A 23,573-nucleotide genomic window follows, 5' to 3' on the forward strand; every position below is an offset into this window, starting at 1 on the left:
TTTTACAAACATGTTAGTTTCTGTCTGTAAAATATAGAGTTTGATGGTAAAGAAGGTTACGCGTTCTTGCTGTGCGACGAGGGCTGCACACTTTTAATGTCCCAAACATATTTACTTCCTGGTTGTTTGTCGTATTACGGTCAGAAGCTGGTACATCATGATAAGCGTTGCTTTGGTCTTCTCTTCATAATTTGTTTTTAATTTAAATCCCCTGCAATGTTGCAAACACAGCATGTATCTCTTCAAGTGTATGCACCAAAATGCAAATCGAAATGTATGAAATTTCCTGTTTTTAGGCACGCGGGTAGCCGTTCTTGTTTTAATAACAGGATATAGTATTGATCAATAACCTCTAAGTACAAAAATATATCTTGGTTCTACAGATTAGAAATAAAATGTTAACCATATGCCGGTCTATATCATGGCCATGTACGGCCATGCTGAAGAACAGCCATTTGACTGAAGTATGCCACCGTGCTAAGATAAAATAAACAAGCATACAAACATTGTCTTTCGAATTTAATATAATTTTCTGGTGATCTTATGATTTTAGGTACTTGCATAGTAAAACAAGTACTTCTCATAATTTATGATCAGGCGATGCATCGTTATGAATGTGAGCCAATCTATGCATTGAAAAAAAATGTCAAAATTGTTCTTTTATTTCGAAATTATGAATACTAAATTATGTACAGTATGTTATACAATCAATACATGCAAACAATACATTAAAAACATTTTAAACTTGAAATTTTCATTCTAAAATTCTCGAAGATACAACATTTATCTTACTATAAATAACAAACATCTGTGCATGCATGCATTTTCTCACCATCCTAAACACATCACCCAATGACATTTTTTAGAGGATTTATAAATATATATTTTCTTTAATCCATGTATTTCCATTCTATTGATTTTTACTGCGAGTTGAGTACGTATAGTTCTTTTGCAATGAAACATGTTTTCAATGAGAGAAAATTGGATTTAGAAAAATCAGTAAAGACTTCCTGCTTCTGATTTCTCTAGATAACCACTGCAGTCTCACGATTCAGGAATGCAAGGTTTTCACAACAAGTATCCCTTCGTGATTCTAGTGATTTTCTTTTCTTCATTGTTTTAATTTGAACCTACTAGATGGAAATCCTCATCAACACCTAAATGATTAAATTCCCCATATTAGGCAATTTCTTGCAGAGACTCATTTATTGTTAGGTGGCTAAGTTCACTCATACGTGAATGGAATGATTCCGATTGAATATCATCTTTAAGTTGATTAATTAATGCTTATTTTAATATACAACAGATGAGTTTATTTTAACTGTCTACTTACAAATCTTAGTTATAAGTAGTGTCCACTTTAAACAAAAATTCCTGAGTGTATTTTCCTATAATTATACAGATAATATTTTGACTTCATACAAAATTATTCAGGTAATCCTCAAAATCCACCAGCCCCGTTAATCGAGGGAAGCTTGTGATTTAGAACTTTACTGAATTTTGCTCACCCTTCAGAGCTTATTCCTATTTGTTAAAGAAACAAGTAGTTATTTTATATTTACAACAATCTTTAATTCTCTGAATTCAATCAAAGTGATATTAGACACACACATATATATCTACATATCTGTGATCTATTTGAGTGGTCAATGCCACTTTGTAGACAGGTTAAGGTTTTTAAAGTGAAAACGGAAAGTACCATTGAACAAACAATTACATGTTTATCTAATATAGTTTCATGACATTGCGGCATAAAACCACATAATGAAACCAACAGATGGATATATATAGATAGGAGATGAAAGGGGAAAAGACAGCACAGAGGACATTGTCACACTGGATCATAATGACGAGCAATGCTTAATTACTTGGAGAAAAGGACATTCTAGGGTATCACGAAATGTATAAGCTATTCGTTATAATGATATTGATATATTGATTCGTCCTTTCTTCATTGTAAACATACGCCCACTGCACCCCAAATCCCGTGTTAATGATTATTGTTATCATCATTATTATTGTTATTATTATTGCTATTATTATCATCATTTTTATTATCATTATTATTATTACTATACATTGTATATTTTAAAATTACGATTTATTTATTAGTTTGATAGCTTTAGTATTATTATTGTTTTTATTAATAATGTTATTAATATTATAATTGTTGTTTTTTTTTTTTTGGGTAGGGGGGGGGGGGGGGTCTATTCGTTTCTTTTTTCAAAATCCCAGTTAAGACGAACATTTCGGTTTGAACCGTCGTTCGAAGAACCCCTGATGGCGCTATTTCAATTGGAGACGTAGCTCGTGGATATAGAGAGAGCACTGATTTACGTGTCAGTATCAAAACCTGGTCAGTAGGCTACACATGGAGGCCTTGATTGATATGATCAAATTGAATCATCGAAATAAACAGAAAATTGTGGAATTCATGGTACATTTTAGAGCAACAAATAAAACAAAAGCAAGAACAGGTTGTTGTCACGTTCTATTTGATTATTCGCGTGTTTTCCAAACATGCTAAAGTGAGCAGACTTTAAAAAAGGAAATCATGCCAAATTGTTTACTCCGTGACATTTATTTTTTCTCCAGGGTGCCCCTTTTGCCCTAATTTCCCCCCTCTCTCCATTACTTCTTTTTATCTCTGTCTAGCTCTCTGCATAATTTTCCAGAAGTGGCTATATAATATGGGCATGTCATTTGTCTGGTAACACTCTGGTTCATGCACCTCTTTACACAATCATACATTCCTTTATTTTTCCGATAACTATATCAGCCAGCATCCATGAATATGTGATGAATAACGGGATTAATGAAAGAATAGCAGAAAAGACATGTTGTATGTGTTGATTGAACCATGGACCTAGTAGGTTTTCTCTCACTTCACTTGTTCTACTCCGTCTCTCTATCTCTCCCTCTTTCTCTCTGCCTGCCTACCTGTCTGTCCGTCTGTTTTCTCCCTCCCCCTCTCTCTCTCTCACCCTCTCTCTCTCTCCCTCTCTCTCTCTCTCTTTCTCTCACTCTCGCTCTCTCTCTCTCACCCCCTTTCTCTCTCTCTCCTTGTGTATGTATCTTTCTCTATATTGATTTATATATCTACCCCGCTCTCCCTCTCTCTCTCTCTCTCTCTCTCTCTCTCTCAATTGCTTTCTTTCTCCATCTATCTGCCCCCTCCCATCCTCTCTCACCTGCAATGTCTCTCCACCACTCTCCCCTCTTACCCCTTCCTCCTCCCACTCGATTCCCCCTCTCTTTCCCTCCAAGACTCGACCCACCTCTCAGTCCATATATACATTATAGGATTGTCCCACTCAACACAACAAATACATCATTCATATGCAAATCAGTTTTATTGTTTGCTCACACAATAGACAACTCCGCTGGAATTTTCTCCAGCTCTTTGCACACTTCACTGCGTTTCGTCACAATGAGTACAAATCCTGGCATTCAATAATATCTCGCACTGCCTCAACTTAAATCTAGATTTCCTATAACTCGTTCTTTATCTTGTATAAGTACAAGCATTAGTTCGAGGAAAAGTTGAGCATTTCTTCAGCATAGTACTACCTGTTACAATCTTACACGAGCCTTGCGTCGAGAAAAGAAAGTGTGATTACAAGGACAAACAATTCTACATATGTCATACGAACTGTTGTTATTCATATGCTTGTTAATAATTGATCGCAGCAGCAGGTTGGGTTCCTACATGACACAAATCTGATGAGGTGGGACCAGCAAATAAAATAGTATCACATACTTGCATAACACGTTTGTATATTTCTCAGGTTGTGACGATAAGTGTCAAATATGGAGGAGGAATATGACGATGAAGATGAGATTCGTAAGTATTTTTACTCTTTTTTAATCGTTAATAATAATTGAATATCATCAATAACAAACTGATTGAGAGTAATCAGTATGCAGCAACAGGTGTAAATCATTATAACAGATCGTATCCCAATATTTCGTGACGGAGTACCTGTTTATTATTTTCTAAGTTCTATCCTTTTTTTTTCACATGCGGACAGGTAATAATTCTAATTGTATTTACGTCCAATGAGATGAATGTATTAATGAACCCATTGACTTGTAGGCCTATAGGCCTGCCTCATATTTCACATGAATATAGGCTTAACTGTTATTGTTTCGTCGTTGCAACAAAATCCTCTACGAAGTGAGAAATAATATGAAATAGAATGTTATATATTTACAAATAAAATTGCAAATCTATTCAATAAAATTATAAAAGCGAGATTTTAATTGTTGAAATGTGAAGTATATATTCATGATGGAAATATGAAAAGTACATCACACCTGTCACACCCAGATAATCTCTTATACTTCATAATTCTTCATAATGTTGAGAAAGTTACGTGAATACTGAACATGTTAAATTTAATGACAGATTGCGCTTCTGCTGTATTACTCGAATAGACTTTCATCGTCAAAAATGATTACAGTAAAAAAAAAAAACTGTGCTTGTATGTGAAATGTAAATTGAAATAAATAATATCATATCCTTTCTATCGACATGATCGATATGCTAATTTCCATATTGTTGGGGAAAACAATCTGACCCGAATTCTCCTCGTCTCATTTGAACAAATTTACTTGAAAAACAATAGATATGTGAAGCTCCTATAATATAAATTAATAATTAATAGTGCATGAACTGTTGCTTTTGAGTATGTATAAGCAATAACGTAGGTAAGGATTAAAAAACAGTCAAACCTACAGCCGAAATACAGTCAAACCTGCTTTAGTGACCACCTGTCTACAAAGACCACATTTTGTGTTTCCCTTGAAAATGGTTTCTAATTGAAACGTGTACTAAAGGAACCTGTACATAAAGACCACCTGCCGATATATATAAAGACCACTGTTTTTGTCCCTCTTGGGTGGTCTTTATCGACAGGTTTCACTGTACCTATATCATATTTCCTTGTTTCATGTTCCTCCTTTCTTCCTGTAGTTCTGCCCAAAGAGAAGCAGTTTCATGAAGCGTGTAGGACAGGGGACCTTGCGCTGGTGGACGCCCTGATTGCACAGAAAATCAACGTGAACTGCATGGATGAAGTAAGACCCTGTAGTGCATCATAATTATCATTATTAAGAGAAGTGGTTATTGTTTTATGGCAATCAGTCAATTTTGACTATTATCATAAACAATTTTTAAAATTTTATTTTTTAATCATATGTAATAATACAAGTGACTTCTCTTTTGTTTTTTGGCAGTTACTTTTTTTAAATTTTTTAATAATTATAATATTTGAAAAAAAAGATAGAATAGTTTTATGCCAGGTTACCAAGTCCTGTCAGTTCTAAATTGGCACCGTCCTGACAAACCTGCTCGTGTTTTGTAGAAAGGTTTCTCGGAATCAGGTTTCCTTTTTCTCTCGGGGGCAGACAGGGGGCTCCCTTTGGCATACCTCAATATCTAGAAACTCGAAAGGAAAGAAATTAAAAAAATAAAAACAAATCAAAGAAAGATCTTTTCCGAGGAAATTGGTTTCGAGCAATCTGTGCTAGTGATTTAGGATAATCGAGCTATATTGTTATGATGTTGATGTTACTACCAATAATAATAATAGTTCAGTTCTTGTATAGCGCATAATACGTTATGAAATAACATCTCTATGCGCTTCCAAAGAGCTTTGGACTTTATTACCCTAGCTTTAGCCCCGGCAGCCTTATCAGCGCACAGTGCATTCCAAGGAATAATCCTACCAGGTACCCATTTACCTCACCTGGGTTGAGTGTGGCAAATGTAGATCAATGTTTTGCCAAAGAACATAATGATGGTGGGTTCTTGTATAGCTTTCATGTCTGTCAGACTTGACACGCCTGCTGGTGCTCCACAATTATTATTACCCCCAGCTTTAGCATGGCTGTCATTATGGCGGTCTAGCATTTCACGGAATTAAAGCCACACTGCACTACTTATAGCTACTTGCTCCCTCCATACAATAAACAATGCATAATCGGTGACCATTGGTCCCCCATGATCCTCTTTTTCTGATGTCAATTGAGAGCTGATTTGATAACTACCTGTCCAGTGACCTTGCAGGGTAGTCTAATCCCTCATGTTCACTAGTATTGAAGGGCTTTAATGCCTGCCTGCCAGGTACCCATTTAGGCTACCTCACCTGGGTCGAGTGTGGTGATGGTGATGATGATGATGATGATGATGCATGATGGTTGAGGTGTCATTGCTGGAGTTTGTGGATCATAATGATGGTTTCATTCTGTTTTCTTTTTTTTGCATGAGAATCTTGATCGATTGCCTCATACTATATATTAATCATGGATTAAGGCTGTACATCTAAGAAGTTTGTTATTTAAACCTGTATACAACTCAGATTGCACATAATAATATTTACAGCAAATAATCTTGTTAATAAAGAAAATAGGTAATAATAATACAAGCTATTTAAAAACTATTACCTACCATTTCTTTACAGCGGGATCGTACACCATTGCAGCTGGCAGCGGGACAAGGTCATACGGAGGTCATTGAATCGCTAACTGATGCTGATGCTAGAATAGATTTGGCAGATAAGGTAAGGAGGTAGCCTATAATCACAAACATAATCAGTATCATGATTTAATATAATTCCCATCATTTTCATATTCCCGATCATTTTCTCTTTCATTATCGTTGACATTCTCGGCGCTCTCGTCGTCGTCCTGGTTGTCCTCATTATCATCATTTTTTCGCCGCCATCTCTTCCTTGTCAGCACTATTGCTATCATTACAAACAACGACAACTTCCACACCATCGTCGTTGTCATCAGAATTATCTTCATCGTCATCATCTTTATCATAGTTGTCATCATCATTGTCATCATCGCCGTGATCATTATTCTCATCATTATTGCCGTTATCATCGTCACCCTCATCATCATCATCATCATCGTAGTACTCGTCATTATCATCATCCTCCTCATCATTATCCTCATGTGAAATAAAGTCACCATCCATGCCGCATAATCTATCACCCTAAATCTACTTTAATATATAGGCCTACATATATATATATATATATATATATATATATATATATATATATATATATACGACGTCATCTATATTTCCTTTCATGTTTTATTTACTCTAGTTTGGGATGAACGCCCTCTTGTGGGCGACGTGGTTTGGGAAGCACGAAGCAATGAAAGCACTTGTAAGATCAGGAGCCGACGTTAAAGCAGAAAACAAGGTTAGTTTACTTCTTTATTAACTTATAGATATAAATTTGAAGAATAAAAAAGTTTCTGGTAAAATGTAAGCTTCTTTAATCATGCATTTGCATTATAAACGTTTGTGGTTTATCCAAATATGCTCGTCAAATACAAGAGTTACACATATTATCATGATATTCTATTCAGTTAATGATCTACATTGCTCCTTCTCACCAAGATAAATAGATAAGTATCCGGTGAGATAAACACATAATTCCTTGCTTTTACCTTGGTTAGCGTTATGCGTGTTTTAAAACTTGCAACTGGTCGTATTGCTCCCCATGGAGTGGAGAATGTGCCCAAAATGTATGTGAGCGAGCCTCAAATCTGATGACAGGGGTTACCGTCATGTTTTGTAAACGCTTTGATATACCGTTGAGTGCTCTATCAATCAAGAAGATTTTCATTATTACCACAACTTTGCTTAACCATACAGCAAGGGATGAATATCGTCCACTGTGCAGCATCGCGAGGTCATCGTAACGTCCTGGAGTACATCGTACGCGAACTCCTCGACGAAGACCCGATGGACAGCGACTACGAAGAGGACGACGGTGGAGGAATCAGTCTCAATGCTGTGTCGGGAAAGGTAAGATAATCTTCACATTTTATCATAATCTCAAGAGCTGGAAGACTTGCAGAAAATTCTATCCTCAAGAGTAACCCTTCTGCTAAAGTAATATGAATCATACCACATTCGGGGGGGGGGGTGGAAACTGAGGTGTCCGTTTAACCATTTACAATTTCAGTATTCCCATATGATGTAAGAGATTGGAAGTAAATTCGATACAACGTATACCTAAATAATAGGCAATAATTATTACACCGGTTTGGATGATTTGTCATGTTCCACTTATTACTTTGTGAAACTTACGTATCGAGTTGAACATTTTCATGATTTCGCTGCTTTATTAATATGTCCATTAATTAGCTAAAAAAGCCACTTGCAGTATGCTCTGCTGACAAATTAAGTTTCTTATCATTTTTATCAATTTTCTAATGTCAATGTGGGAAAAATGAAAATCTCCCTGTTTAAATTATCGTACATAGAGAAATCGGCCTATTCATGTTTGTCACGTATTATAAAGCAATACGCTGTAACAAAATAATTTCAGCAATTATGTATTTCTGTAAATATTCTCACGCTATCAATATAGCAAAATATTTCCGTCTAAACTATCTTGCACTGGTAGAAAGACTATTAACTGCGGGTAAACTGTTACATAATCTTGATCAAAACACTTTCTGGTTCTATTTATAGAATAATAATTTTCCTTTTCTAAACTATATGCATTCAATAGAAACGTACTACATGTATTTACTGCCGGATTTGTAAACACGATACAATTTCATATAATCTCTATCAAAGGTATTTCTGTCGCATACGATATATCACTGTCTGAATTATATACCATATAGGTAGAGATATCCTATTTAGTTTGCGTATCTCGATCCAAACTATTACTGTCACTGTCTATAGCATACTACTATTTCCATGTCTAAACTATTATATAGGTGTAATCATGTATACTTCGCGTATCATCAAGTAATTTCGACCCCAAATATTTCTGTCGGCTATCTTTACCTTAACATGACTCTTATATCTGATTAATCTCTGTTAATATTTTTAACCAGTCGATCTCTAATCTCTGATCCTCATTGGATTTTCCGTCTCTTGAAGACTTTTGACTGGAGATTTGTGCGTGAAAAGTCTCTTATTCTCTGCGACTAATGATGCTAATATTTCTTGCGTTAAAGCTAGCAGCAAAAAAAAATAAAATAGGATTAGCATCTTCATGAGTGCTCTAAAAATATTGATCAAAGTCTATTTAGAATGCAATTGCGATATTAATAAAAAAAACTTCTTTACAGGACGCTCATTATTATATCTATTTTGTTTCCTCTGAAAACTTTTTACCGTTCCCCCAAATACAACGGAAATTAAATTTTAATTATTATTATTTAATTATCATCATTATTAAAATATTACCATGACGAATATTGTTTGCTAGTGTTTCCCGAGAATTCATATAACTTCTCAACCATTTGGTCTTTTGCAACTGAAAACAGTGTAGAATATAACATGTTATTTCCAATTCCAGGGTGACGGAAGTCGCTTTACTATTTTGAATGTGCGGGGACCTACAATGTATATTGTTCGAAATTCAGCTTAAAGCCCCTCCAGGCAAGAAAAAAAAAGAACTTTACATTATCATGATTTTCACATATTTCTGACCACGCTTGCAGTGTTTCATAATCTTGTTTAAACCCCAAAAAAGGAAAGGAAACGAAATTAATGAAGGCTGAAAAGGCCATTTTTAGTGTTTATTTTGAAACAATATTAAAAATAAATGAAATTAAATGAAAGTGCTACAAACAGAAAAATGTAAACAAATTCAAATGGGAGGGTCACACTCCTGTGGCCACGCCCCCGTCGTTATGCTTACACCGATTATGTAGATATAATATACACAATGTTGAGAAAACAAAAGTCATATTTGTAACGAATAACTAGTATTATTGACAAATTTTACAAGACTGATTTGGAAGAGGCTAAAGAGAAATATCGTCAGGATCTTGCCAGGTTTCAAAAGCCAAAGGTAAGGCGCGGTGAAATGGAATGTTTACTAATCTTGATTCCCTCTCTTCCATTTGTATTTACCCTGCACAAAAATCTGGGGAAGAAATTTTTCTGAAATTATACAAAACACTATAAAGCAATGATGAGAAATCAGAGGCTTCATCTTACGTTTTCTGTTTTATTTTAGTTGTTTGTTTTATCATAGGTTTATCGATTCTTTTATCTTTCATTGGTTAAAAAAAATGAAAAAACTAAAAAACAAAAAAGGAGGTATAAACGTCAAAGAACGAAGATTTCGGACTCTCATCTATGTTTTGCGGCAGGTTTTTTTCTTCTTGATTTTGGAAATGTCTTGCACGAAATGGGATTCCTCACCTTTATTTCTCATTTTCTTACCGGTCCGCTATAACGTCTGATAGACACATGTGGTGTTGGAATAATGACGAATGAGTAGAAATGGCACTTTTTCTCAACAGGATATCGCGTCAGCATTAACTTCAAGTTTTTTCCCCGGAGTGGTATCTGTGCTTAACAATAGGAGTGGGAGCCATGAAGACTTGTCACGGCCTACGTCAAATATGAATCGGGTAAAAATCGGTCGGTGATCGGTAGTCATTGGGTGTATCAGGGTTCCTCTGGAGGAGAAAAGAAATCAGGCGGGTTTTTGGTTTTTGGTTTGCTTCATTTCATGGTGATCGCTCCTATCTTCTTCTTTCATGTTCCCCCTTCCCTTCCTTTCATTATCTCTTTTTTGCCTTCCGCTCGCGATCGATGGGAGGGGGGGGGGGGTGGGGGGAAGGGTCATTATGCTCCTATGCTTCTACAGTATCATCTTCTTTCATGTTCTCCTTCCCTACCTTTCTTTATCTCTACTTTGCCTCCCCCGCCGTTCGATTGGGGAGGGGGAGGGGGGTCATAATGATCCTATGCTCTTTTCATCTTCTTCCATGTTCCCCCTTTTCCTTCCTTTCTTCCTCTCTCTTTTTTTTTTTGGGGGGGGGGGGGAGGGGAAGGGTCTTTATGATTCTTTATCCTATGGAGCTCCGTCAATGGTTATGAATATCATATTCAAGTGTTCTTTATAGGTTTGCATAGTGAGGGAGATGAGTCAGGATACTGTAAACAGGTACACCATGCGTGTAGTCCTTTTAATGACTGGGATATTGTTTCTCGGAGAGATGTGTTAGTTCTTAAAAGAACTGAAATCATATTTCTAAAGGGAAAGCTAAAAACAGAACAGAAAGAATTGATAAAAATATATATGAATGTAAGTTCACATTCCTTTTTTGTAAGAGGCTTCACGTATTTGTTTAACAGGTAAGATCCCCATCATGTAGACATGCCATTCATTCAAATTAAGGTCTTCAAAAATGCTTTTCGACCTTGCTGCTTAGTGCTTCATTGCTTGGTGTTTTTGCTATTGCTGCAAAAGAGGACTATATCTATTTGTTTCGCATTTATTGTATCATAACTTGGTTGTGTAAAATCACATTTGCAGTGGCGTTAAGGGGCCACTGGATGTCGGGGGAGGCGGGGTGGGGGGGGGGGGGGTGTACGAATCCTTCTCTAAGTGGATACAATGCGACGCGAGGAAGCACGGCAACCAGGCGGCACGGAGAAGGGTGGGGGTGGGGGTATAGGAGAAGTGGTACATTTAGCATATTTCATTCCTTGCCCTTCTTCTGTACTTTATCACGTCACCGTGTCTTTCTCTCTTTACCTCATACAAATATTTTTTGCTTTGCAATTTGGTGGAGGGGATGGGTGTACTTTCCTTTGCACCTACACCATTGCTCATGTCTATTTCGATTGTGATTATGTTAAATGCCCACAAATGATAAATATACTTCATTTGCTTAATACTGTTATCAAATTTCACTTCATACAATGAATTCTTGTGCTACTTGTACATCTTTGTTCGATTCTTAAATGTAAACAAATGCATGCTCTTGCTCGCTACCTTGCGATTGAGATTGTATATTCATAGTTGCTTGATAATGGAATTTCCATGCTTTTGCTGAACAAAATAAAAATGCATAATTTATTTTTAATCTTTTGCTTCATAATTATGTCATGCTTATAATGTCACTTATTAATTATGCGATATATGGGATGCTTGGGTGCCAAAATATCCAGTACACTGCCATATTTTCACAGGAATATGTTTGCAATATCGATATTGACCGTATGTTGGAATCTGCCAAAGCTGTAGATTATTGATGTACTGTCATTTTGATATCATGTGTTATTTTGATATCATGTGTTATTTTGATATCATGTGTTTATATTTTGATATCATGTAATATGTGATTTGAATGACATTGAATGCTCTCTTCTAGAAATGTCGAGTCCGGCCTAGATGGCATATTTTTTAGTGGTCCTGGGGGGTGTTTCACAAAGATCCCAAGTCGAACTTATCTCTAAGTTGGACTTTTATGGGAAGCCGGCAGCATCATTGAAAATATTTTGTAAAAATAATTTTAAAAGGCATAACATGTTGATTCAAATCATCCATCTTTTCTGTCGTCAAAAAAATATAATGTTCTTGATGTGGAACTTATGAAAAGTCTAAAATACTTCAATTTTTGCTTTTGAATATATTTCATTTTAAGGCTACAAATGGCTCTCCATAATTTTTAAGTCCAACTTAGAGTTAAGTTTGACTTAGGATCTTTGTGAAACACCCCCAGGTCTTGGCATCGGACCGAGTCACGAGCACAAAGCCAATTGAAAGTAATATTTGTGACTCGGAACCGTCGGCCACGACTACATAACCTGGTTATATACAATCATGGACATTTCTCTGGTATCATGGTATATCATTGATTTGGTATATCACAAATTTGAACTGTTTAGGCAAATAAAGTGCCAAAATCGTGTCATAGACCATTTATTCAACAGACTGTTTAGAGGCTAGATAAAAAAAAAAAACACCCAGTCATAACCATAATTATTTCCTAGTTCGCCTGCTGGCATATTAGTCATGTTCATTTTAGTTTTGCAAATTATAGAACACTTTTTGTGTCTATAAATTATGAGTTTTACGTTAACTGAGGTTATAAGATATACATGCAGTTGTTTATATTTCTTGAGTATCATATATAATAGGTATAAGTGTATTCTTTGCAGTATGTTAATTGCACGTTTTCAATTGTTCTTCCCTTTTCTTGCCGTGTCTGTCTAAACCTAACACTTCACACACTTACTTTCAACAAATATTTGCATGGACAATAATGACTTTAATATTTGCCGTGTCATCATCACCATCATCAACATGATTAAAACAATTATCTAACATCACCATCTCTATACCGCTCGTCTTTGATGTAATTATATTTGTCATGTATTGTTGCATGGTAATTTTCTCACCACGCCCATCGTAAACAACCATTTTGTTTTCATAATGTGTCGTGTTCCGTTCCATCATAATACAAAAATAATTCACGACTTCATTCAAAACATTCGCCTAAACTTCATGGAAAACACTATCGTGGTTTATAACATCATTGTATACAACAACGTAATGATGCACAACATGACGGTATTCAACTTCATTTAATTCAACTTCATTGAACAAAACATGTGAAACATTTTCATGGTATACATCTTCATGATAAACAATAATTGTGGTACACATATACAACAACATGCTATGTAACAACTTGGTACACATTAACATCATGGTATGCAACATCACGTAATCGTGAACAACATCGTGGTACACGACCTTATAAAAAAACTCCATGGTACACATTGGTGGTATACAACACAATGGTAAAAAAAAACATTATGGTACACACAATTATGGTACACAACATCATGGTTTACAACATACCCTCTTGGTACATGGTTACCTAACTTCGCCATTTCACGGTGGACATTGTGGTGGTTTAACTTATACAAAACAAGGTGACTGGCTTGTTTAGTGCAGCAGGCAACATGATGGGCAACATCGGCAACATGGCCATGGGGAAACCGACAGAAGTGAAGAAGAAGACCAGAAGCGTAGATTCCTTCGCGGAGAAAAAAACAAATAAAGACGACGTAAGTTTTTCTAAAATTTGATTTCATTCCGTTCGATTTTGATTCAATTATTTGTTTCTTTGGTTATTCATTTTATTTCATAATGTTATGAATATTACATAATAGAGGTGCGATGGCGACTATCAAGTTTGCTGTACATATATTTCAGTACATGTTGTCTAAAAATCACATTGTACTGAGGTAATTATCAATCCTTATGGGTTATAACGTCGTCAGTTATATAGTTCATAAATTAACTCTATGATCATTTGTTTTGATTATTTTTTTTCTCGTTTGCTTTCAAATCATGGACAAAATAGGTTTCGTCATAATCAAAGATGTCGAAATTTTGTTCAGGCCAATGTTTTATATCACATTCATTACGAAAACAGGGGATGCAATAAACCACATCTGATATTTTAGGTCTGTGTTCATCATGTACCTGATGTTTATTCTATATTTCGTTATGTTTATTGCAGGACAGAAGTGAACATATTTAGAGTGTTTTCGTGTAGAGAGTTTTGATTCAGAGAGTTTGCCTTGTCTTATTGATCAGTTTTATCTTTTAACTTTACACTGCTGCTAAGTAAATTACGATGCCACTGAACAAAAACATAACCTGCCAATGAGTCTAAATACCAATTAATTATATATAATAACAAGAAATCATCTTTAAATAATTATTACATTTTGTAATTACTTTTTTGATCAAAATCTACAGAATGGTAAGTACACACTTGTTGGTGTTTTGTGAGTCTAAAGGTATAGACCAGTTTTGGAAACGCCCCCCTCTCTTAAAATGAAATGGAAGCTCTTATCACCAATCATGTGAAAGAATATGTTTTGACTAAATACGTGAAGATACAAATTTTGCCAGGAAACCGCCTACTAATTGATATATTTGGTAAATTATTATGCACTTCAATATTGGGCATTTGGGCATTTATTTCTGTTTTTTGGCGAATTTAGGTTGAGATATTGCCATTTAAACCTCTGAAGGCAATATCTAAACAATATTGAATGGATATTTTGCACCCAAAACCCTTGAACCGCAATTTTAACATTATCGGTCTTTATCTTTAAGACACCTGTATTAATTTGTGTGACGTGACCCTTTTCACTCCATCATCCACATCTCTTCGTGTTATTTGTGTTTTGTTGCAATGCTGTGGATTTTTACAAATATTTTAATAACCGTTTGGAGAGATAGAGGGGGAGGGAGGCGTGGAAAGAGAGAGAGAGAGAGAGAGAGAGAGACTTTAAATGTTATTTAAAAAAAGGTAGATCCATGCATGAAAAGTTTCATCCTATCTTTTCCTCCTTTTTAAAGATACTTGAAACTGAGAACCATCCCTCTTATAAGTCTTATAATCGTCAAAGTTTATGAAACCGCAAAGAATTTAACACGAGGTTCGTGATGAAAATGTTCTGTTTCACATGAAAATCAAATATTTCTTTATGGAGTTTGGGATTGTGGAACCCAAATTTGAGCTTCATTTAGGTTACATTCTTCTCTTTAAATATACTACTTTCAACACCCACTATCAGAGGTTGTTAAATCCAAACGAACTCGACCAAATTCGACGTCGGTCATCGCTGGCCGCGAACTGCCTCTCGAACAACGCGACGTCATCGGGCTGGTCGTTGATCGCGGCTCAAAGTGAGCTAAGTTCATCTAATCCCAACCTCTGCCGTCGCCTGAATGAGTCTTCAGTGCAGGAACTGAGTGAGGCTTATGATTATTATAACAACTACACACCAGAGCAACCGCGTGAGGAGTCGTTCTCACAGAGAATGGTCAGAAAAGGACGGTGGCAACCTGAAAAGGAACCGCATGAGAAGAAAAAGAAAAGGCGTCGGTCCGATTCCTTACTGGAGAAGAGATCAAAGGAGGTATACCGCATGCTTTGACGCGGTTGTTACCGGCATGTCGCTGTTTGTCGCTGTTTTGACCGGGTCTTCGTTGTACGGATACAGTCGACGGGGTTCATTTTGGTATTGCATGACGATTTGTTCTTTTGAAAAATGTAGCCGTGATGTCATCGTGTCAGGAATGTGTTATACTGTAGCATGTCGTCACATCAAATGATTGTTCCATCACATCACCATAATTGTTGTTACATCCGTAGGCCTACAAAGCTTGTGGTAATGGTACAGTTCGGTTGTCCTAGAACATTATCACATACGTGTAAGATGCAGATTATTAAGTTCATTACCTAAACAATTTCAATTTGAAATTAAATTTACAAAAAAAATACCCCCCCCAAAAAAAAAAAAAAAAAAAAAAACTTTCTTGACTATAAGAAGAAATGCAATTGAAGCTATATACGTTCATTTAAGTGCATATAGCAAAATGGAAAAAAGTATCTTCCTTCTTTTAATTCAGTCTATTTCCCAGTTATGCAATTTAAGGACTCAGTGTGAGCTCCCTTGCGCTATTTACTTATCATCGTGGTTTGTTTATGTTTTTTTTTCTTTTATTGCATGATCTCATTTATTCGTGTAAGATGGAATTAGCATAAGTTAAACATTTTTTCCTTGCCGAATTCATTGTCAACTTGTAGTGCGTATCGTACAATGCATTTATATTGTTTGAGAGATCATTGTTTTGCATATAATTGTTCTTCAGCATGTTGTGTCGTAGAGATTTGGAGGTTTGTGCGATCAATATAGCTGTAACTATGAACACATATTTAGCATCTTTCGCTAAAATAATTATGCCTGTATCAGTTTTCTTATATACTGCATTATAAATAATTATTTGATTGAAGAAACACTACTTACATTTGTGTATAATTGATATATAAAGACCTTCTAAAAGAAAGCTGTAAATGAATAAATGACATTATACAGACTAGCACCTTTCTTTAGTAAAATGAGTTATTTCACATTTTTAGTCTTAATCATAAGGAACTGTAGTTCCAAATGACTCGCAATATTTCGTTACGTTATATTTGTGGGAAAAAAATGAAATTTTAAGTAAGGTATAAAGTTTGTGATGCAATGATATATTTGCATTATGAGATTTGAAATGATTTCCCTCCGATAATATTCACGTTTAATTATACATCTGTTACGTATCTATTTATCAATCAATCAATCATTTTCCTTATTGCTGTTGTCCAAAAATATGATGAATAATGTTGGATCGTAATACTCTTTTGTATAGAAGGCATAGCCACGATGCATACTTATAACAATTAAAGGCACAGTTGGTATTATATGGAAGTGTTTTTACTTATGCGTACATTGTCTTATACTACCCTACGATGAATAAATATGATTGTCGACTGCAATTACTATGACTCTAATTCAACCATTCCTTTTTATTTGTATGTATTTTCAAGGGTGGAAAATCTCCTCTGCACGTGGCGGCTGAACACGGCCAAGTCTCAGCTCTCGAGTACCTCGCTAAAGTCAAATGCAACAAATTTGCAAGAGCAAACGTAAGTTTACACTATACATCATTCCATTTTCTTATCTTTAGATTGAAATTAATCACTGTTTCGGCATATTTTCCCAAAATGTCAGTAGGCGTGGTCTATATCACTACTTATCTTCATGCACATTTCCATACATGAAGACTGATTAATAATTGAAATGATTGATCATAATGATGTAGTTGTTAGTGTAATCTGATGTACATGTATACTTTGAATGAATGCAATTTAATACAGCTATAACATGAACATGAAATTACGTTAAAGGTACTATGTCCCTTTTGCAGCCAACCTCAAATTCTGTAGAACCTTGCAGGAATTATGAATATGTCATGTATGTCCTATCTGTGAAATTTAAACGTTAGCAGTGTCCTCATATTTAAATTATGCAAGGAAACCCGTTTACTTGCTAGACTTCACTGTCAGACACTACTGAGTGACTGACAGGCTTTTTTCTTCTTTGGTAATAACATACATGAAAAGAGTAAAAGGGTACATGAGCATTTGTCTACATCAATAACCCACTTCTTGTGATGGCCAAGATTAAACTGATTGAATCTTTGCGCAGCATAAAACGTATGACCATTTGGTACAATTGTCTGAAAATCAAGACTATTACTTTTGGGCTCTATAACCCTAAAGTCGATTTGACAACTAATAGTCGTTATTTTCCCACTTGAAGACATTTCAACCCCCACTTTTTTTACGGAAGTTCTAAATTAGTATTATTTTTCAAATGCAGTTGGAATTTAACTTTTTCATTTTTTTGGCCTGCAAATGGGACATAGTACCTTTAAGAAAGAAAAGGAAAAAAAAACAAACAATAATTTTACTTCAATTCAATCACCCGAATTAAACGACGATTCTGCCTATTGACACCAACTAGGGTTATATTTTTCCCTTTCGAGTTATACTATAATACAACAAAACTATGGTGAAAACTGTTGTTTATACTGTTCACAATTTAAATACATAATTAATTATAGGCATTTTGTTCAAGCTATAAGTATCGTTTGATATTTCTCTCTCCACAAACAGGATGGTTCTACATCACTCCATCTAGCGGCGGGTAATGGTCATGTTGACATGGTCTCCACACTCCTCGAGTATGAACTGGAGATTAACATTAGAAATGAGGTACGTTGTATAACAAAAATCATTCGTTGGGTTTTGGAATTATTTTCTGTTTTATAATATATTTTTAAAACTGGTCAGAACGCCTGCATCCAAGGGTTATAATATAGGTTTTCTAATCTATCATACGGTTATAGCTGTAATTAGGGTTGAGCCAATATGCTTTGGTTTGCACTGGAAATGCCTAGCCTATACTCGTGCAACGAAACTAGCCTTCATTCACAGAATTACAGTGGAACACAATAAATTTAGTTTTCATAAATATGATAAAATATAGACTGACTCAACTTGCATGCAGATATTGGTTTCATATCCGTTTCAAGAAATCTACGTACTCATCTTCACAGTTTCCAAATATGTTCATTTGAAGATTAATGAGATCATATGCTCAACATGCATGCAGATATTGTCCATTTAATTTATATCCGTTTCATGAACTCTACGTTATCTCCATTTTTCCTCCAAATATGTTGATTTAAGGATAAGTAAATTCACATAGGCGATGCTTATACAATTCAATGTGTTAATATCTCTTGAGTACAGGAAGGGAAAACACCTCTTCTTATGGCTGCCGAATCGGGTCATGCAAGCATCGTTGAACTGCTTCTCTCTAAGGGAGCTGACGGCAATGCCCAAGCAAACGTAAGTTCATGATTATTCTATTCATTCATTGTTCAGTCTGTCTGCCTGCCTGTCTGTCAATCAATCATTTATTCAGACAGTCAGTCAACCAATCAACCAAACATTCAATTAATGAATCAATCAGTCAACCGATTAATCAATAATATTTTCACGAAGTGACGGTAGTGAATAAAATTTGCATTCACTTTGCGTTACGATTTTCCTCACTACCGTCACTTCGTGAAAATAGGGACGAATTAGTCAATCAATAAATTGGTTAATCAATCAATCAAACAGGCACTCATTCACAATTTTAAAATCTACCACTATTTTGTTAATGGCACTTGAATTACTTCTCTAAAGATGATGTTGTTTCAAATGATCTAGATTCCATTTATAATGTCATTAAATATGTTGCGAGGCATCCTCTCCATTATGATTGTTTGATGTCATTTCGAAACGATATTCTCTGCTGTTATTAGGCTAACATAATTATGATTCGATAAATGTCTATCCAGTTATCAACATTTGACAGAATTTAAGGTAATCTTGAGCTCTGGTATGGACATCGTAATACTATGTTGAGAGAACATGGCTATAACTCATTCTGGATTGTTTATTCTGCATTAGCTTGATTGTTTGAACCCGTAAAATAAAAACAACCTCACACAAATTTGCTGGAAATCATCTTCAATAAAACCACAACTCTCATTAATTTTGCAAATGGTGACCTGTGTTGACCACTTGGTGTCGGGCCTACTTACCTAGCTTGATTTCTTTATCTTTTTGTGCTCAATACTCAGCCCCTATACATTTTCTACCAAAAGTGTTCGGCACATGTCATTTATTTGTAATTTTGAACATTCAGTGTAAGTTTGGTTGGATTCTGTAAGAATTCGATTTTATCATTACCAGAAGTTAACCTTATCTTTAGGTGCGATATCGGGGCAACCATTCACTTTTGTGTTCAGAGAAAGGTTTCACGAACTCCTTGACTTTCAAACGTGATATATTTCCAAATTGAATATCAGTAAATCAATCAATTCTGATCATGTAAACCGCCATGAAAACGATCCTTCTTACGCAAGCAACTATTATTCATTATGTCATAAAAATGGCAACGGTGCTGTATATTTATTTGTAATATCTATTTCCATTGCATGATCCGTGAACAGGAAAGAGCGGTAAGTAATATGGAACAGTTATAGATTATTGATGTTGGTGTGTGATGACTAACAAACTGGATGGCCTTGTGAGGTTGGGTAGCAGAAATCAACCAGGAAAATATGTTTATTGATCATTACCCGACACAGTTTTTTATAATTGAAGGGAACCATATTACCACACTAATAATAGAGTTCACATGCAAGTTTCAGTTACACGCACTACATGCAGCCTTAATCTTGCCTTGTTTGCTGACCCACAAAGCAACAGTTGGTGTTTAAAACCGAGTTAGATCATGGACTGTAGAAGGTCCGCGGTTAGATGGTGCGATGACACTGCCAGTGTCCGATATATAGCGCCATCTGTTGTTTTAAAAGTATACATGTCACTAATCCGCTTAATATGACTCATCGCACATCATTATTTAAATAATCAATCATCAGTCTAAAAGCTGGCCACACCAAGCACTCAATTGAAGTGTTTACCTCCCAAATGAGACAATAATGATTTGGGGGGATTTACACTCCGATATTTGTATCATAATAACCAGGTATGATGCAAATACATATAATATAAAAGTAATCAATCGGCGTGGTATCATGATTATAGATTGAGTACCGAAATGTGACATCATACTGGTCAAGATGTCAAGGTTGGTGGTCCCAACAATTTTGTGCCAAATAGAGGTGTGGTGATCACACCACCGCCAAACACAGAATTTGCCCCTGCTCCAGCCCGTTGCTTGAATGATGTCGCGGTGAACCTCATGCACAGGCTCTGTTGTTTTGAAACAATAACCAGGATGACGAGTGAATATGTCGTTAGCACTTCGGTACTCCATAATGTAATAGTGGAATAGACAGTGCTGTTAAACGATGAATGTTTGTTTAGGCTCTTGTAGTTGATGTTTAGTGTTACAATAGTTGATAAACAAGCTCTATATAGCGTGTAGTGATTCAGTGCATGATAAAGCTATATGCATAGTCCATGTACCCTTTCGCGACAATCATTCCACATTTTGTGGTTTGGCTCAATAACTTTTGATTCAGAGATTTAAAAATATGCCAGATGCATGGGCAAGGGAGAACATTTTTGCACACACTGCATTCATTTCTGTTTCATTGCTATATTGCGTTTCAAACCATCAATTTTCAATGTGAAATAATCTTTCAAATCCTTCAATTGGCAACATGTTAAGAGATTCAAAATTACCGTTTTTATATAAAAAATTGCCATTTAAAAAAACTTTTCGACAACATCGACGCCCATGTACATTACTTTTAGAGACATTACATTTTATTGTTAACAATGTAGCATTAAAAGAGCATTTTGTTACCAAATTGAAGAAATTTTGTGATCAATTTAGCCCTAAAAGTAGGTCCTTTCCTGCAAGGGTTAACTCTTCAAAAAGAATGCGCCCTAAAGAAAGCCATTTCGTCTCCGTACATGTAATCAAAAACGTCTTTACTAAACATGCTTTTTATTGCCATAATAATAATACAATGGTCGCCGGCTTGCTGAGAAAGACGATATTTCGCTCTACATTATTTTGTTTGATGTCTCCGTGAACAGTGATAGCAAAGACAATGGGTAGACGACAATTCGTCAGTCTAGGACGGGGGGCTTTAGAATATCGTCAGAGCTATAGACTAGCATTGCCGCTAACATTACAAAAGCAAGAAACACGATGAAATGCGTTTGAAAAAAGGCGTCATACATTTTGTGTTTGATCAAAATTCTCCCTAAATGTGTGCTGAAACACGGGAAAAGACTCACATTTAATTGCCCATCTCTACCGAGGAGAGCATAGGTAACATAGTAGGATGAGAAAAGTACTCGTTTTGAAGATGATAAAGTTTATGCTTTCTTGTTAAGTTTATAACAATACCTACAGAATTTGATCTGTAAATTGGAATTCCGTCCGCCCTATAATATACATTTGCATCGTTGAATTTCGATCAAAGTATGATACTGCTGTAATATAAGTCCAAATTCAATTTGTCTCATTTTTCAAGATTTTACGTCAATTTGCTTGCAAAATCAGTGAATTAGAATAGGTGTAATGAAAAACTTAGTCCATCAATTAAATGCATTCCTGCATAAGTCTATTTTAAACAATTCGTTATCAACCATCTTGCAATCTAGAGCAGTATTTCTTCTGAATACGCCAGCGCGGTATTAGGGACTTTTTAGATTTGCACAACGACAACTTGGATTGTACGACCGACGTCCTTTTAATGCACTGCCTTGAATGGACGTCACACGTATCAGTCCACGCAAATCTAAAAGTCCCTATTAGCTCATTCAGACACCCTACAGCTTCTTGGTCATAATGTTCATTATCATCCGATCCATTTATAGACTTTTTAAATCACCTGATTCCAGTTTGAAATGAAAATTAAACTTCTGCAATTTTGTATAAAGCTATTCTGTACTCAGAGAGCGTAGGTCGTAGAAAATCGCGAACAAAATTCGTATAAATCTTTTTTAAAACAGAAAGAAATTTGCTTATTTTTTGTTTTTACATGTTTCTTAAACTGCATTTATATCCAATATTGGTACATAGTTGCTCACATTATCAAATATAATTTTGTTAGATAAGAATTCGTCTATATTACACTACTACTAGTACTGCTACCAATACCATACTACTAGACTACTGCTACTACTACTACTACTACTACTACTACTACTACATTGTACTACTACTACTGCTACTACTACTACTACTACCAATACCATACTACTAGACTACTGCTACTACTACTACTACTACTACTACTACTAATACTACGTTGTACTACTACTACCTACTACTACTAGTATTATTACTGCTACTACTACTACTACTACTACTACAACAACTACTACTACTACTACCACTACTACTACTAGTAGTAGTAGTACTACTACTACTACTACTACTACTACTACTACTACTACTTCTAATATACTACTACTACTACTGCTACTATTACTACTCTACTGTTTTCATAGCCTTACAATACCACACCTTTGATAAAGGCTAAACACTTACTCATAATACATGCATAACCCATATATCCAGCGTGGCAAAGGGCACGTAGGATTATGAGCTTATTGGTTAAAAATCTGTGTCTCAATTTACATATTTTCTTCATTTGGGAGGAGAAATTTCATTTTTTTTCATATGATTTGCAAATTATGGTTATTTACGCCGTTTTTTCTTCCTTTGGGCGTTGTTTGGATAGTTTAAAGAATATTAAAGCTTTTTCTTTTAATTCGTGTAGATCGAAATGTACCGATCAGAGTAAGTGGAGGGAGAGAGAGAGAGAGAGAGAGGAGGAAGAGAAAGGAAATTTTTTTTTTTAAATAAAAAGAACGAAAAG

The 23,573-nt window shown here is 35.4% G+C and overlaps 1 protein-coding gene across 1 annotated transcript in view; it reads left to right on the plus strand.

Annotated features, from left to right (window-relative positions):
- The first annotated feature begins 3,451 nt into the window (after positions 1-3,451).
- The window catches only part of LOC100892095 (ankyrin repeat and death domain-containing protein 1A), a 42,495-nt gene continuing 22,373 nt past the window's right edge, over positions 3,452-23,573 (plus strand). Inside the window, exons 1-10 of the mRNA XM_030976603.1 lie at positions 3,452-3,844; positions 4,976-5,079; positions 6,465-6,563; positions 7,122-7,220; positions 7,679-7,831; positions 13,733-13,867; positions 17,194-17,292; positions 18,325-18,423; positions 18,964-19,062; positions 20,217-20,225. Of these exons, the coding sequence (XP_030832463.1) occupies positions 3,811-3,844; positions 4,976-5,079; positions 6,465-6,563; positions 7,122-7,220; positions 7,679-7,831; positions 13,733-13,867; positions 17,194-17,292; positions 18,325-18,423; positions 18,964-19,062; positions 20,217-20,225 (930 nt within the window). The 5' untranslated portion in view covers positions 3,452-3,810. The remainder of the gene's footprint in view (positions 3,845-4,975; positions 5,080-6,464; positions 6,564-7,121; positions 7,221-7,678; positions 7,832-13,732; positions 13,868-17,193; positions 17,293-18,324; positions 18,424-18,963; positions 19,063-20,216; positions 20,226-23,573) is intronic.

The sequence above is a fragment of the Strongylocentrotus purpuratus genome, unplaced genomic scaffold, assembly GCF_000002235.5.
Source record: "Strongylocentrotus purpuratus isolate Spur 01 unplaced genomic scaffold, Spur_5.0 spur5_scaffold_9, whole genome shotgun sequence".
Taxonomy (NCBI): Eukaryota; Metazoa; Echinodermata; class Echinoidea; order Camarodonta; family Strongylocentrotidae; genus Strongylocentrotus; species Strongylocentrotus purpuratus.